We start from the raw sequence: 17,109 nt of genomic DNA, 5'->3' as shown, positions 1-17,109 counted from the left end.
AGATAATTTAAAGCCTGAAGGACCTGCTCATACCCACAGGCTTTGAAAGATAATTGATAAAATGTTTTTTAGAAAAAACTACTGTAATTAAGATACAGCACAAATAAGTAATAAGTTAGTCACTTCAAGAACATCTAGGACAGGTCTTTCTTGACCCTTATCAAACTTATAATGTTCTTACCCCACTAATACAGGTAAACAACTCTCTTTAAGCAGCACTTACGTTGCTCCATTTATGTTAGCTTTTGCTTCCACCATGCAAGGCAGCCCACAAACCCAGGCTAACAGAAAAAAAACTTCTCTTAACCTAAGCCTACATAAATTTAACCCAGGCCCTTCTCATACTTCACCACCACTGACCCCCCCAAATATATATAAATATAAATGCAATAAATAAGCAAACAAACAAGCAAAAAACTATAACAGCACTTGCTTTTCAATACCGCCCTGACAGGAATTACAGTCTATTTATCAGTTGTTCAGGAAAAGTATATCTCTTTTCTCTCACTATAAGACTGATAAATAACATCCAGGTGGCTTTTACCATTAGTCATAACACCCCCAGCCTGATTAACCAATAAATTAAGTAACTTAACTAACCAATTCAGTTACACTTGATCTTATAAAAATGCTTTGTTGAGTAGGAGTACTGTTTTAGAAGTGTATCTTTGCAGTGTTGTTTGAATGGTAGGTTTATGGGGGTTTTCTTCATGACTGGAATAGCAGAATTTAGACTTCTTAGGAAGGATAGTCTGAGAAGATCAAGAGGCATTGTTGGCTTTTTTGTCAGCAAAGAGTAGGAGTGTATAGAGCTTTGCCTGGTGTTGGATGAAGACTTGACCAAGAGCTTATGGGTTAGGGTTTGAGAGAACACAGATAAGTGATGATACAGTGGTAATCTGTTGTAGGCCCTCTTACCAAGAAAACCCAGCAGATAAGGCCTTCTATAGCCAAGTAAGTGCAGCCATATGTTCACAAGCCCTGGTCCCTACAGGTGACTTGCACCACCACCCCAGTATCTGTTGGATGGACAGCACAGCAGGACGTTAAGACAGACCTGGCCATACTGGAAAGAGTCCAGTGAAAGGCCACTGAGATGATCAAGGGACTAGAGTATCTCTCCTTAACGTGAGGCTGAAAGAAGTGGCACTGCTCAACGCAGAGGAGAGGAGTTGGGGGACAAAGAAAATAGAGCCAGGCTTGTTTTGGTGGTGACCAACAGAAGGATAGGAGGCACAAACTGAAATACAGGAGGTTCTGTCTAAATATTGGGAAGCACTTATTTATTATGTCCCTGAAAGAGCACTGACACAGGTTGCCTGGAAAGTTTGTGGAGTCTGTCTTTTGAGATCATCCAAAGCTTTCTGGACATGGTTCTGGGCAACTTGCTCTAGGTGTCCTTGCTTGAATAGGAGGGTTGGACTAGATGACGTTGAGTGGCCTCTTCCAACCTTAACCATTCTGTGATATGGCAAGGTAGCTTGAACTGAGGTGATGACAATTCACTATTTCTACTTGGACTAAAAGAGAGAATAGCTTGGAAGAATATGCAACATTCATGTTGTCTTTGTCACGCTTTTTATGGCAACTTTGAACCTGTTGCTGGGGTTCAAGAAAATCAGGCAAAGGTATAGAGGGCCAAAATATTATTTTAGTACAAGTGTGAAAACAAGTGGATGATAAGTGTTGTTGCTGGGGGATGAATTATTCAAATGCAAAAGCAATACCTAAGGATTAGAAGCAACAAGATTTTCTGATGCTAGTGAAAGCTGTTCCTTGTTCAGAACCAAATGCCAACTGCATTTCTTTGGCTGTGCTTTTGTAAGTTCATGCTCACTTAACTTTCTCATTTAGCATAAGTACATGGTAACATTTTTATTTCACTGGAAAGACCAGTACAATGCATTAAATTTGGCTTATATTTTTATTTGTGGAAGATGCACACATAACATGGTGAAACAATTTGAAAAGTAAAATAGGTGCTTGAGCTACACATAAACATTTTAAATTCAATTATTCATTTGTTATTCATTCAATTATTCATAAAGCAATTGGTGTTAGTAAGAACTACAGTAAGGATCTTAATTTTCATGGTACAAAAAAGAAAAAAAAAATCAAGAAACTAGAATTACCTCAACTGGTATCTCTATTGTTAGTTTAAGACCTTTTAAAATGAAATGTCGTAGGTAACAGTGATTTGTATTAGCTCACAATTTGAGCATCAGCTAGTTCTAAATTTAATGGTGGATGTCAGCTAGAACCAGGTTGCATAAACTTCCAGGAACTTGAAATAAAATGCTGTTACTCAAGCTGAGATGGATAACCCCTTTAAGTATGTATTTCATAAAGAAGTACATTTGGAAACAGACAACCAAGACCCTCAATTATCTTGCTGTCTCTGGTAGTTTATAGCAACTGCACTTCAGGTGGTGTGATGTATTTCAAATGGTCACATCCAGGCCACAAAACTGCAAAAGGAGATGTATGCAATGCACTCCAGATGGAGTATGTGTCAGGGGCACACAGGCTGCAAGTCAGTAAGGCTAGTGAAGGTATAGAAATACTAGTCTCAAATTCCCAACCATCAGCAAAGTTCTTCCAGCTTGCAACTTTAGTAATTCTTTATTTGGAATGCTAGCTAATCTAGTGATTAGAAGAGGCAAGGATAAACTTTTTTTTTTTTTTTTTTTGAGCATGCAAGCAGTGACGTATTATAGCTGGTAGTTATTTAGCTCAGCAATCTGAAAAATCAGGATCCTTTCTTAAACTAATAGGATGGCTTATGTTGCAGATCTTCAGGTGTGTAAATTCTGGTAAGAACAGCTCTCTTGGTAAAACTGCCTGTTGTCTTACCTCAGGTCCATGAGAATTTGCATTTTTTAAGTATACTTTGGTGTTAAAATATTTTTTGATTTAAGTTGTATCAGAAACTACCAAAGTTAGTGAGAAAGAAAGAAAAAAAAAAAAACCACTAAGCAAAGAATGAAATGATGCTGAAGTAAGACTTAAGCATCTTGGTCAAAATGAGAAAGGAAATTTGAGCTACGGTGGCTAAAACATGTGGACCTTATAATCTGATATCGACAAATAATATTTTGATATCACAATGCTTTTCAGAAATCAAAAATTGGTAACTCAGGATAGTATACATATGAATTCTGAAAAGCCCCCTGTATGTTCCACTTTTTTTTAAAACATCTTAAGTCATTCTAGATAAAAGTTACTTGCAAACAGCTACCATAGTGCAAAAACTTTGCACTTTTTGCTGATGCAAGAACTCATCCATGTGTGTGAAGGAAAGAGCTGTGAAAGTCCATCTCATGAAACCAAATGAAAGACAACGCTAGAGGAAAGACCACAGAACATGTGTGCAAGCCACAGCCTGAGAGAGAAATCATGTCAAGGCTATGAAAATCCATAGGATGTATGTGCAGGAGGGTAAACCTACATGCACATCTGGAGTTGATTCAGGGTTCTTACCCCCTTTCTACGGAAACATGTCATTCTTGGAGGAACCTAAATCCAGCCTTGGCACTTGGTAAGAAGATGAACTAAAAGTTTATCTTCTCTCGGGCAGGCTGCTACTGTTTTACATGCTAAAACCTGGCCCAGGTTGACTGCACTGAGGTACAGCCTACCTTCTGCAAAGACTCCTTATTTACAAGTGATAGTTTATTTAGTAGAGTTCCCCTGAGTAGTTAATGGTCAAACTAAGCTCTTTGCAGTAGCACATTCTTTCCCTTTAAGCCCTAGCAACTGGGTTTCAATGCACTGAAAATCGTAAAATTCAGTACCATAGTTTTTGGGGCAGTCTTCAAAGAAAAACGCAGAGTTGTGGGGAGTGGCTGACATAAGGTTTAGGTACTACTTGAAAGTTGAAGTAGACTGGGAGAGCATTTTTCTCTCTAACTTGTGATTGCCTAGCTTGTAGATTGTCTTAACATACTCATAGTATGGAAACTGCTGCTATTACTAAGCAGGAAAGCACTCTCAGAGCAGTTATTTTCTTTCATGTGGCAGATACCAGCAGAAGGTATCAACATGCACCAACACACTATCATGTTTCAACTCCACAAGACATATTTCCCCACGAGCACACAGCAGTTCGGTACTCGGGTGCTCCGTGAGGGCGAGCAGCACAGCGACCACTAGCTGGATGACATCCAGCTGCGGTCAGAGTGCGGGCAAGCTCCCCCAGCTCTCCCCTCTGGCAGCACGGCCTCGCTTCGCCCTCACGCAGGCTGCGGGAGGCTGCCTTAGAGGATCTCCCCACCGCCCAAGATGGCGGCCGCCCCTCAGCGGGCCGGGGCAGTTGGCGCCTCCCCGCCCGGCTGCGCGCTGCCTGCCGGGACGCACCGGGCGCTGCCTTCCCAGCCTGCCCCGCGGCCCCGCCGCCTTCCGGTGCGGCCTCCCCGGCGGCGGCGGCGCTGTCCCGGCCGGGCCGCGCGTCCCGTCCCGTCCCGTCCCGTCCCGTCCCGTCCCGTCCCGTCCCGTCCCGTCCCGTCCCGTCCCGTCCCGTCCCTCCTTCTGCTCCCTGCCGCCTCCTTCACTGCCCGCCCGCAGCGGCAGCTGAGCCGCTTCCTCTGCCCGCCATGCCCCCCAAGAAGCAGCAGCAGCCGGCGGGGGGCAGCAAGAAAGCGGACCAGAAGAAGAAGGAGAAGATTATCGAGGTGAGGCCGGCCCGGGCCCGCCGCCGGGCCCCGAGAGCGCCGCGTTTGGGGGAGGTTTGTGGGGCTGTCATGTTGCTGCCTGCCGCCCCCCGGCACCGCCTTCGGCTCCCAGCCGGGCGCGTTGTGCCCAGAGCTGCTCTGGCACCGAGGGGGCCCGGACAGGAGCGCTGTGCTCAAGCCTCCCTATCCCACCCCCGTCTCCGTGCTCCCCGAGCCCAGCTCTCCAGGGGGTGGGTTGGCGTTCCCCACGCCATCCAAAAGGCAGCTCTGGTTTTCTGCGTACAGCTCAGCCTGCGTGCCAAAGGAGGTATCGTTCGCAAAATCTTTCATAGAGGCTAAATGCAAAATTACCTGCAGACTAGCCGGTGGTATCTCGTATCCTGTTTAAATTTCTGCTGTTTGGTTCCTAGGTAAAACCAGACCTTTAAAAAAGCAATAGGGCTGTTTGTGTGTGTTATTAGCGTAGTCATGCAAATACAATCCAAAAAATTAAGCTGAGAGTGGAAGGGGAGAGCGGTTATGCAAAACTAAATGTTTGCCTGCATCTGTTGGCAAGACAGCTAGTGAGGCAGCAGGTGTGTGTAAAACAAGTGCTTTAAACCTAGTGTTGCAGAATATTGTTTGTGCGTTTTTCATTTGGAAACTTAAGGTTAGACTCTCTGTTACTGTGGGCTTTAGTGTTTCTGATGTTCTTGCTGAGTCCAGCTATGTAGGAAAATTTTCTTTTCTATAAAAAAAAAACACACAACTGTGGCTGAAAGGCAAAACACTTATATCATTGTTAACAATCACTGCGTTACCTGATTCTGATGAACAGAATACAGAGACTGCATGTGACGTTTGCCACAGAAATCAAGTATGTGAATTTTGGCTTTTCTCCTAAATAAATTTGACAAATTACAGAGCACTCAAACTAGTGTAAAGTAACAGAGGCCTAGCTGTAGTTGCTGTCGATAGGTGATACAACGTAAATGAAAACATGTTCCTGTGGAACTGTTTCTTCTATGGTTTTCTTTTTCCAGTACATTTCTTTATTGGTAGGATTTCCAAAGGTGTGTTTGAACTAAGCTAGTATCACTGGATGAACATCGGTTATTTGATCCAGACGGGAGGGGGGGGAACTATCAAATCAAAGGCACAGATAGATTTTAAATGTGTGTATTTCAGTTACAGAGAACAATTTCTGTTTCAGATACATGTGTGAAATGGAGCCATCCTTTTTCTTCTAATGAAAACTTTAATAGGTTTGGTATTGAAACTTGTCTCTAGCAATAAAACTGAAGATGTGGAGGAAGAATTGGCTCAGGCAGTGTAAACAGTAGCTTATTGCATCGGAGTTTAGGATATACAAACACCTGTCTGGACTTGATGTGGGGGAAGCACTTAACTAAATCAGTACCGTTAGAAAATGAAATGCTTACAAAATACTGGGGAAAAAAGAGGAAAATGTTTAATGCGGCAGCGTTGACCTGCATGACATGAAGATCGAAGATTTATGTATGAATACTTGAAGAGGGAAATAGTAAGTGGTTTCAAGCAGATAGAAGGAAAAAACAGTGTTTATGACTATTCGGTTTTCTTTTTTTTTTTTTCCCAGATGTAGCTTGGGTTGTAACCAAAAAGATCTTGCCTGTTTGTCTTGAGGAGTCTTAAAACACTGCGTGCAAGCACTTGCAGTAATATTTGGACATGAGTGGGTTTGGGGAGAAAAGCAATAGCTCACAAATAGCAGCATTTAGTACTGTCTTTGGAAAAGCAAATCTTAAAGACTGTAGGAACGGGGAATACTGTCCATCTTGTTTCTTGGATTGGTCATGTTGCTAGATGAAATATTTGTGTTTAAATGACAACCTGAGAGGAGTGGCAATGGTTTTGTTATGTTGGTGGGGTTTTTTTTGGTAACAACTTAAACATGTTCTAACAGTTGGTTAGTCTTAAATAATTTGTGCTCATCTTTTGACTTTTAGGACAAAACCTTTGGCTTAAAGAACAAAAAAGGTGCAAAACAACAGAAATTTATCAAGGCTGTGACTCACCAGGTTAAGTTTGGTCAGCAAAATCCACGCCAGGTAAGCATTACATCTGTAACGCTTTTCCTACTGGGTAGTGAAATCATCTTTACTGTACATATTGATTGTCACAGAATACTTGAGTAGAAAACAAGTTGAAATGTTACCTGATGTATTGTGACAAGCACAGATGTAACTAGTCACGTTTAAAACACCACCTTTTGACTAGTCTCTTTGCAAAGCTTGTCTGTCTTTACGCAGGTACTCACGGCTCAGCTAATACAGGCTGTGAGTGTTTTTTTCTTTATGGAAAGAAAAACAACACACTGAAGTGATGAGGGCATCTATACACATAGTGTTCCAATATTAGCACATTCGAGTTTAAGGCATACCTGAAAGTAATTGTAGCAAACTGACGATCAGCAAAAGTGCAGTTATGTATTCTTTCTTTCTCTTTTTTTCTTTTTTGATTCTCACCTAATCTAAGAAATAGCAAACCGTGAAAAATAAAAATAATTCATATTAAATTGGGCATTGGGGTAAAGTTTGAAACAGTTACAAACTCTCATGTGCTTGTTGTTCTACCCGTGGAAGTACTTACTATAATTTCAAGTGGAAACCAGTCTAAGAATTGCATGTCTGCTTGATAAACTGGTCAGAGAAACTGAAATTTGGAGCCACTGCCACTACTGCTTTGCTCTTGTTTTGTATCGTGAAGTAAAATGTGATGTGGCTGAGTTATAATGTTTTGCTTAGTCAGAAAGCACAGATTTCACAGAAATATTATTCTAATGGATGCAAGCCAGGTCTCACTGCTACAGTGCTAGAGAAGTTAGCTGCTAGGTATTCATGCAGCTTCCTGTTATATGAATAAGCCTACAGAATAATGACATTTGCGTCAGCTAACCTCATGATGTCATGGTGCTAAATTCCTTACATAACATTAGGATAATCTAATAAACGTCAAATACAACTTTAAAGTTGATGCTCATGTCATGACATGTAAACTTCTTGAAGTGGTAAGGATTATTTGATGTCACTTTGAAAACATGGATGTTACTCAAGCAGTCCTTCTGAAATTTCTGTCTCAAGTCCCTGAATCCTGTAGCAGTTACAATAATACTATATCAGTCAAAAATTATTATTAATTAATAATTAATATTATTAATCAGCCAAAAATAATTTGTTTCTCAAATACTCTTAGCTATTAACTGGTGGATGTTAGAAGCTAGTTTCAGGACAGTTTATACCTGTCTCATCTTGTAAAATACTTTTCAGTATTTAAATCTGTCAAGATTTAAAAACCAAATCAACTCTCTTCATCTTTATGTTTCTGGAATCCTAGGGTGAATCAAAAGCTTTCTTGAACTCCGTTCTTTTTTGTTTTTAATCAGATCTTTTTTTTTTTGTACTTGTGTGTGGGCCTTCATGCTATGTAAAATAGGGTCTGGGAATTTGCAGTAAAACAGTATTCAGTAAGTGGACTAAATAAACCAATTCTATTGTAAAACAGTTTGGCACTTTGTTACCAAATTGATCATGAAAACAAAGCTCCTTTTTAATATTACACTGTATTTTACCAATAATGTACTCTAAATATTTGTTCAGTTGTGTTGGAGTCCCACTAGCTTCTCTTAAGGATGAGTCAAATCTGCTAATTGTGCTGTGTTTCTACTGTGTCCTTTTTCATCTGTCTTCATCTTTCTGTACCAGTCTGGTACTAGATACAAGCCTTTTCTGGCTTATCCACAAAAGGTTAGGGCAGAGACAACTTTTTTATGTTTTACACAAACTTTTCCTTTCCTAGATGAACTTGGTTTTTAGTCCTACCCCCCGAGTACCTCTAAAACCTTAAATTAATAAAAATATGTTCTTGCTTAGAAATTACTGTGTATTGTTGAAACATTGATTTGTTGAGCTCATATAGGTTTAAACAAATAGTGTTCCAAAAGCAGTTGTCTACTTCTACAGACAAATACATGGATATGCTAGTGGTATATGTGACAAGAATAAAATAGCGCATGGGATGCAAATGAGAAGAGAAGCTTTTTGTGCGGATCTTGAGGTACCTGGACAGATTAGTTGCACTGCTAAAGCATCACAAAAGAGCAGCTAACTTTTCCTTTCCTCATTGTCCATTTTGCATTTGATTTACTAGCTGGTAAAGGTGGAATAGAGGTAGCAGCATGCCATCCAGTAGTACCAGCATCTCAGACCTTTGACGGGTTCTGTTTGAAGTGTTTTGTGTTTGAAATGTCACTGCCACTAGATGGCGTTCCCCGTTCATAAAAGGGCAGGAGTTCGGCGAAATGAAGAAACCGGCTCCCTGTCTGCACTCCCCTCCCTTGCTAATTGAGAATGATTTGCTGTGCTATTTTAATTTATCACTCATATAAAGTGAGTAATGGCATTCTAATTTTCTATTAATAATTTCAAATTGGGGTCATTGTAGGCTGCTCAAACAGAAAGTGAAAAGAAATTAAAGAAAGAAGATAAGAAAAAAGAATTACAAGAATTAAATGAACTCTTCAAGCCCGTGGTTGCTGCACAGAAAATTAGCAAAGGTATGAGTAACTGAAACTTCCTTTATGTTCTGTTTTCACATGTTTACTTCAGGTAAAATAACCTGCTAAAAATGCCAGCTCACTGGCAAGTAGATAGGTCATTTCTTTCTTTATATAGTGTACGGAGTATTTTGTCTGTAACTGCTTGGCATTTTATTAGGAACTCCTGTGGGGTTACTGGATCTTTAGAATACTGAAGGCTATATTGATATTGACAGGAAAGGTATAAATACTTGTCCAGTAGATATGTTTCTACTGCCTTTCATTTCTTACTTCCTGGTGGTCAAATAATTACGTCAGTGTGATGTTATTTACTTCAAAACTGTAGTTAGTGGTTGAATAGTTCATATTGTAACGTGTTTATTTTGGAGGCTATGACCAGCCACCTGATTTCTTTATAAAAGAAAATAAATGATCTGAACAGGTATGGATTTGGTTAATATAATTTATTATAGCATGTTACTGATTATGTTACAGAAACGTTGACATTGAAAAGATGCTTTGACATGTATTAGAGGCAAAAACAGTTTGTTGTACAGGGAAGAATTTGCATAGAGTGATATCTACTATGTGAATAGTTTGTTCAGGCACATGCTTCTACCATAGTGATTTAAATAGTCAAACGTCAGCTTTGAAATTCAGTGCAAATATCCCTCTGTATGAACTGTAATGACACTTTTATCTGCTTGAAGGAAGGAGAGGTGATGAACTCCACGTGAAATAATTTTAATGCTTAACAATGTGTTTTCATTCTATGCAGATCCTAAAGATGGGATCCTAGACATTGTGTGTCAGAACTTTTAAGATGTAGCTTTTGCTCCAGATTAGTGTTTTGCTTATAAAAATTATTAAAATTTGACGATTTTCTTCACCCAGGTGCTGATCCCAAATCTGTAGTTTGTGCTTTCTTCAAGCAAGGGCAGTGCACTAAAGGAGACAAGTGCAAGTTTTCTCATGATTTGTCTTTGGAAAGGAAGTGTGAAAAACGAAGTGTCTACATTGATGCAAGAGATGAAGACCTTGAAAAAGGTATGTAATGCTTCTATAAAATGATAGATGAAAGATGGCTATTCTGATTTTGCAACTGGATTTTTAAGATTAAATGAGTTATGTTGTGTTATATGATCCTGAAGAACGTGGCTGAAGACCAAGGCAACCCGTACTGCTGTTTGAAAGGAAGAACAACAGTGAAACATGATTTTAAAAACTGTCTTGGAAGTATTTTTTTTAGAAGATATTTTGAAAAAGTATCACATAATGGTCTTGGATGGTCTATTTTAAACTCTGCTATGTGAAGTGTTATGTTATACAAGTAGCAGTTTGTATGGTGTTTGATCTTTATTGTAATTGCTAATTTTGTGTAAGTTCTCCAAAATGCGAGTGCGTAAGGAGCAAGTGTAATGAGCAACCATGGCTGACAGAACTGTTTCTAGTGTTTGCCAGTTGTATGCGGTTTTTGAATTCAAGATGCCTGGGATTTTTTTCTGAGTTTTCATTTCCTTTTCCCAAATCATTTGCTGGCAAAGTACTCTGTCTTTTACTTTGCCTTAGCAAGGGTTAGGGATCTTATATTAAAATAAATTATTCTGGTTTTCCACAACAGATCAGGTCTCTGACCCTATGTAAATTCTAGCTTCTGTCTTCCTACATGAGTGTGATTGGATCCTGTAGATGCTGCTGTCCTACTGTTGTGATTAATAATCTTGCTTCTTTTGATGGCATGTTTTTTTAACACTGAAAATTTGATATGATCTCTTTAAATCCTTAAGTTATGTTGTCTGTTCTTTTGGACATTAGCGTCCAGCCTTCACTTTTATTCCGTCATCTTGTTCTTCTCTCCCCTTTTCTATTCCAGGTAATGTACATATGGAATGACATGTTTCTTAGTCTTTAACTGAAACACACTTCATGCATGTCAAAAGACAAGCTTCTAAGGTTTTTGAGGAAAAGGTCTTGTGAGCATCATAGGAAAGTCTGACAAGTTCACTACAGCAGTCTGAATTTATTTCCCATTCTGTAGATTAACTAAAATGTAAGAATTACTTATTAAAGCTGTTATTCAGGAGAAAAGCAACAGGACGGTGCTACTTAGTGTTTGGCATGTTTGTGAAATGACCTGTTGTCTTATTCTAGATACAATGGATAACTGGGATGAGAAGAAGCTAGAAGAGGTGGTGAACAAGAAGCATGGTGAGGCGGAAAAGAAAAAACCCAAAACTCAAATAGTATGTCTTTTTGTCCTTTTTTTTCATTGAGTTGTAGTATGTGTTAGTTAGCAGCAGAGAAAAGCTAGTTCAGTCATTTGTAGTTCCTGATCTCTGACTTGAAGAGTATTCTTTAGTTTGTGCACTAAATGGTATGATACCTTTCTGTTGTTCTTTGGGACTACTTCACCTTATTTTCAATACCAAATAATTACATATTCTGTTGATTCTTCCTATATTTGCAAAAATTAAACTTTGGTGTTTGTGTTACGAATTGCTTGTGAAAAGTTCCAGAATGGTGTATCTTTACCTCAGGATCATGAGCTGGAACATGTAACATCTGAGGCTGGTTACATTTATTTTGATTAAAAGTACACTGGTGTTGGTGGGCTGGAATAGAAAGATTGTTAGCATGCTTTTACATGTGCAGCTCGGTTTACAAAGTACCCAGTTGCCAGTCTTCTGAGTCATCCTGTCTTTCTGAGATTGATTGATAACAAGGGAAAAAAGCCATTGGAATACCTGATAGTTTTAGATAATTAGCTGCACTTCCTTTGTCTACCCTTTTTAATAGCAGTGCATTTCACACGTTTCTTATCTTCAGTTTTGAGCACACATGGCTGATTTACTGTACTTATGTAGTAGCTATACTAGTATAAACGGGGATGAAAAGAGAATGCAGTGCTAGTGACCTTTGTTTTATGCAGGTCTGCAAATATTTTCTTGATGCTATTGAAAACAACAAATATGGATGGTTTTGGGTCTGTCCGGGTGGCGGAGACAATTGTATGTATCGCCATGCGCTCCCTCCAGGTTTTGTATTAAAAAAAGACAAAAAGAAGGAGGAAAAGCAAGATGAAATTTCCTTAGAAGATCTAATAGAAAAAGAGGTAAAGTTGTCAACAAGGTACCTGTTGGTGGTGTTTGTTTTCATTATACTGAAAAGAAGATAAAATTTAAATAACTTCCTAATGAATAATTGAAAAGTATAAAATGGTTTTATAGGCTCTATGGGCTAGGGTGAGGGACACGTAGCAATTAACTCTACTTTAATTAAATTAATGTTTTTTATTTCAGTAAGTAATTTTCTAAATTAGGTCTGAATATTTACTGTTAGGGTGGATATCCCTAGTCCTGTTTTAGGGGCTTTTTCTTTCTTGCTATTTCTGTTTTTATCTGTTACAACTGCTTCTATGGGTCTTCCTCATCCCCAGTTCACTGCTTTCTTGGTTGTCACATAACTCAGTCATGAGGAAGCAGCACTAAGAACAGGGCCTCCTAAAGACATTTCAGCTCTGCTTCTGGCACCATTGCCTGTCAGCGTCAGTTTGAGGAGAACCTAAACTAATGCCGTTGGTTTTTCCTCCTACACTTTTCATGTTAGCTTTCATGTCAACTCATCTCACTAACTGGAAAATCGTGCGTGGAGTCAAACTTTATGTTGATGGGGCATGTTTAACAGTGGTAAGAGTGCAGAAGGAATTAGAAAGAAATGTTTTTAATTAGATTCTGGAAAAGAGTAATTAAATCTTTAATTTGATATATAGCCCTTGGAAACAATTTCTACCATTAATCAGACTTTTTACTTGACAGCGTGCTGCCTTAGGACCAAATGTTACCAAAATCACTTTAGAGTGTTTCATTGCATGGAAGAGAAGAAAAAGACAAGAAAAAATTGATAAGGCTGAGCAAGATATGGAAAGGAGGAAAGCAGACTTTAAAGCTGGCAAAGCATTGGTGGTACGTTCTACACTTCAATTCTTAATATAAGAAGAAAGAGTAAATGAGTTTTGCATTAAGGTAGCTGCCTTGGAATTGTTTTGTTTTTTTCTTTCATTTTCCTTAATGGCAGTTAGAATTCTGTGAAGTAATAAATTAAATTTCTTTCTGTTAATAGATTAGTGGACGCGAAGTATTTGAGTTCCGACCGGAGTTGGTTGATGCAGACGATGAAGAAGCAGATGATACCCGCTATACTCAAGGAACAGGAGAAGACGATGAGGTAAAGAACATTGGTAATTCAAATAATATTTCAAGTTACAATATTGCAATTTACATGCAAGCTTTGTAAGTTTTTTTGGAGAGCTTACTAAAACTTAATTTGAGAGTGCAACTCTTCCAGCATATTAACTGCACTGTGTTCATAATTGAACACTGCTACAGGATATATTTTCTCAGTTTTGGTGTCAAAAGGAAGATGAAAAAATTTGTAGAAAAACCGCTGAAATTAGAATTTCTGTGGAAGCGTCATTTATAGAGAGCATCTTGGTGTACTTTTCAGGTGGAAGATCCCGTGTGCATAAATGATGTAGATTTGAGCCTGTATGTCCCGAAGGCTGTCGATGAGACTGGTATTACTGTGGCTAGTCCTGAGCGATTCAGCACATACACTTCAATAGAAAGAGATGGTAAGTTCATTATTTAGGCGTCACTTTTAAGGGAATGAATTGTTAAATGCTTCCCAAAAAGCAGGTAGAAATGAGTTCTTGATTCTCCAAAAAGCATCATTTGTTATTTTATTTATTTAAAAAATATATGATCATGGCGTTTGTCGTTACTATAGGTACTGCTTCTAGTAAATGCTATACACTTCACATTTTTCTGAAATTCAACTTGAAATAAAAGGTAGTGTGTTTTGCCACTTTAAGAAAATCCATGCAACACCTGTTTATTTGGGCAATTCCCCCTTCTTTTCATATTTTGTAAACAACCAAATGAATAATATCAAAAAAATCCAAGCTTCTCTTAATATTTTTCTATCTATCTTAGATTAACTTGTAATTTCTTCAAGTAAAGACGTTATCTTTCTGCACTTGTGGAATGCATACCCCAGTTTTTAAGGTTAACCCGAGTCTTTAAAGTGCAGATGTTGAATTGGGAGTAACTCATTGTTTGACCCAGTTACAGAAATAGTAGTTAGTATTTGAGTTTCTGTTTTTTTCAACCTGTTCTAATTAATGATCCAAGCCTGTGTATTAATTGGATACATGCAATTTAGCCTATAGAAGTTCACATATGTAAATTGAAACTATATAAAGAAGTGATGATTTCAAAAATTTCAAAGCCTCTTTAGTAGGATTGTGAACTAGTGATTAAGAAATTTTTGACATTGACGTGTAAAATCAATATTTTTGTTATTTTCAGATAATAAATTAAGTGAAGCTTCTGGTGGTGAGATAAACAGCAGTGAGCAAAACGATTTAGAGGAAGATAATGATGGAGATGGGGAGTTGGAAAACGGAGTAATTGATGCAGTTCCAGTTGATGAAAATCTTTTTACTGGCGAGGACTTGGATGAACTAGAAGAAGAACTAAACACTCTTGATTTAGAAGAATGAATTAAAAAGCTCAGGTGCGGATTAAAATCTATGTGACAAAGTGAAAACTGACTACATTTTTTTCTCCCTTTTGAATAGAGTTCTTAAACAGGATGTTTATGGTTACCCAGCTGATTCTGATGGGCACGTGATATACCAGGAGTATTTTCTTTCAGTCTCATCTACTCCAATCTTGACTATGATCACAGTAAAATATTCAGAGTAGTTCGTAATTACCTGACAGCAGAAAATTAGATGGTATATTTCAACTAAAAGTAGGAAGTGTAACTGCTTTGCCAGTGTGCAGGTGTAAGTGGGCATGCTGATACCAGGTACAGTATGAAATCAAAGGGAACGTTCTTTACCAGAACTTCATTTTTAATAGTGATTGTATTGATTTAGAAACTGCCTGAAGTATTTTTAGGCAGTATACTAATGGAGCTGATGCAGATTGTGCTTCTTGAAGTTCTGATTAGCTTTACTTGATCAGCTGGATGCTGAGAGTACAGATTGTGAACTGATATATCATACAGTACAGCGATACGGTGCCCTCCGTTTAAAATGTTTTAAACTTTCCCACCGCCTTTTGCCAACAAAACTGTAAATAAAAATTATCAACTTTAAAAGACCCGTGTTGATTTTTCTCTCTTAAGCGAGGATATGACAGCAAACTGTTAACTTCGTTTTTTAATACACTGATAAACACTTTCTCTCTGGTCCTGATACAGTAATACAGATGTTGGCTTAAGTTAAATTAGTGCTAATTGCAATTAGATTTTTTTTCTACACATTGTGCAGCCTGTAAAATTGAGCAAACTTACAGATTTAAAAAGTGACTTTTTTTCCCTCCTCCTGTTCTGCTCTCCTACCTATCCATTAACAGTTTTAATACACCATACGACACTTGCTGCTGTTGCCGGCTCATGCTTTCCCCGCTGTGTTTGTATGTTAGTGAAGACTGGGAGCTCTGCAGAGCAGGGAGGTTATGGTCTAACAAATGCCTGTCAGATCATTGGTGTTCTATAAATAACACCAAATTGTGCAGTAATAACACTCACCTCAAAGTGGAGCAGTGGATTTCATTGTGTACCCTGCAGGGGGCAGTTATTAAGGTTTAAATAAGTCAATATGCCCTTTGAAAATTTATCAAAACCTTACCATAAGGACTTTCCTGTAGCAGTGCTTTTTCAAGGGGGCCATAGGTTATGCCTCATTGCCATGGTACTAAGTGTCTATAACAGTACTGCTGTTACTAATGATACTGTTTGTAGCAATGTTTTTCTAAAGTTTTCAAGTTACTTCTTAAAGACTGTTAAGGTTCATGGCATTGTTAGTGAGCTCGCTTGAACCGCTTTTGAGTGGTAATACTAGCTTTAATGGTTATTTTTGACACTGCTGAATCAACTCTTATTAATGCTATTTCTAAAATAGCTGACTTTTTTGCCCTTTTGGGAATCTTTGTGGATTTTTTTTCTTACAGGAACAAGAAGCAGTGTTTAGGAAGCAGAGACCTACTGAAATTGATTTGTAACTGTAAGTGTTTAAGGAGAAGCTGCAATATCAGATAATAAATGTTTATTTCTGGAGAATTTTCTCCTGTGGCCATAAGTAAAGTGTTGAGAGATTATTGTATTACACTGGCCAGCGACAGGATACCTGGATATCAGGACACTTAGAATGCAATTCATATTTGAATGTATGATGCAAAATTTTTCAGAGTTGTATATTTTAAATGGGAATAAAAGTAATTTAATCATTATTAAGGACAAAAATGACTTTTGTCTTGGAGGCTGGTATTTTGTGTGTAATAGTGATTTCTGTTACGCTCATCTGTTTCACTGATCTAAAAATCTTAGGTCTTCACAATTGTGTTAAACATTAGGACAGTGGCCTTCCATACTATTTAAATACACTGAATATCCATGAGTTGAAGAAAAAGTTACTTTCATGGGCAGGAGGTATTTCATGTTAATATTTCTTACTGGACGACATTCCTCAACTGTTTTTTGTGAAGGGGGGGGTGTTAATATTGATAAACTTTGGATGAAGTAGTGGTACTTTTTGTGGTGATTCAGTACTGTAAATATTAGATTGTTTTCATTTCACAAATAGATTATATAGAAAGAACTTGCACATACAAATTAGTGTATTTTATGAATACTTTTGCAATTCTTTAGTCAGATGCGTAGAATGCGTGTGGAAGTATACATCAGACATCTTGAATGCTGATTTCAAGCTATTTCGTAAAGTTTATGTGCCTTAAGGAGAAAAAAAAAATCACCCAACTATAATAAGCTACGCAAACTGAAATATTTTTATACTTGCTTATCTTGCAAAAACCATAC

At 38.2% G+C, this 17,109-nt stretch overlaps 1 protein-coding gene across 2 annotated transcripts; it reads left to right on the top strand.

The window, feature by feature from the left end:
* The first annotated feature begins 4,394 nt into the window (after positions 1 to 4,394).
* ZC3H15 (zinc finger CCCH-type containing 15) lies at positions 4,395 to 16,542 on the top strand. Of its 2 annotated transcripts, XM_048058514.2 has the most exons (11): positions 4,395 to 4,670; positions 6,638 to 6,739; positions 9,132 to 9,243; positions 10,120 to 10,272; positions 11,377 to 11,468; positions 12,155 to 12,337; positions 13,041 to 13,187; positions 13,345 to 13,449; positions 13,729 to 13,855; positions 14,592 to 14,799; positions 16,245 to 16,542. In XM_048058514.2, the coding sequence occupies exons 1-10, from the start codon at positions 4,593 to 4,595 to the stop codon at positions 14,783 to 14,785; spliced, it is 1,293 nt and encodes a 430-aa protein (XP_047914471.1). In that variant the 5' UTR covers positions 4,395 to 4,592; the 3' UTR covers positions 14,786 to 14,799; positions 16,245 to 16,542. The 2 variants fall into 2 exon arrangements, with proteins under 2 accessions (XP_047914471.1, XP_066856069.1); XM_066999968.1 differs by lacking the exon at positions 16,245 to 16,542 and having other exon boundaries at positions 4,396 to 4,670; positions 14,592 to 15,672.
* Positions 16,543 to 17,109: the final 567 nt, after the last annotated feature.

The sequence above is a fragment of the Anser cygnoides genome, chromosome 6 (genome assembly GCF_040182565.1).
Source record: "Anser cygnoides isolate HZ-2024a breed goose chromosome 6, Taihu_goose_T2T_genome, whole genome shotgun sequence".
Lineage (NCBI taxonomy): Eukaryota > Metazoa > Chordata > Aves > Anseriformes > Anatidae > Anser > Anser cygnoides.
This window is presented reverse-complemented; position numbering and strand designations above follow the sequence as displayed.

Bases quoted from the DNA above. Each gene is read 5' to 3' on its own strand.
- ZC3H15 (XM_048058514.2), top strand. From the start codon at position 4,593: ATGCCCCCCAAGAAGCAGCAGCAGCCGGCGGGGGGCAGCAAGAAAGCG. The intron at 9,244-10,119 runs GTATGAGTAACT...TTCTTCACCCAG, and splicing joins TGCACAGAAAATTAGCAAAG to GTGCTGATCCCAAATCTGTA. The intron at 13,188-13,344 runs GTACGTTCTACA...TTCTGTTAATAG, and splicing joins AAGCTGGCAAAGCATTGGTG to ATTAGTGGACGCGAAGTATT.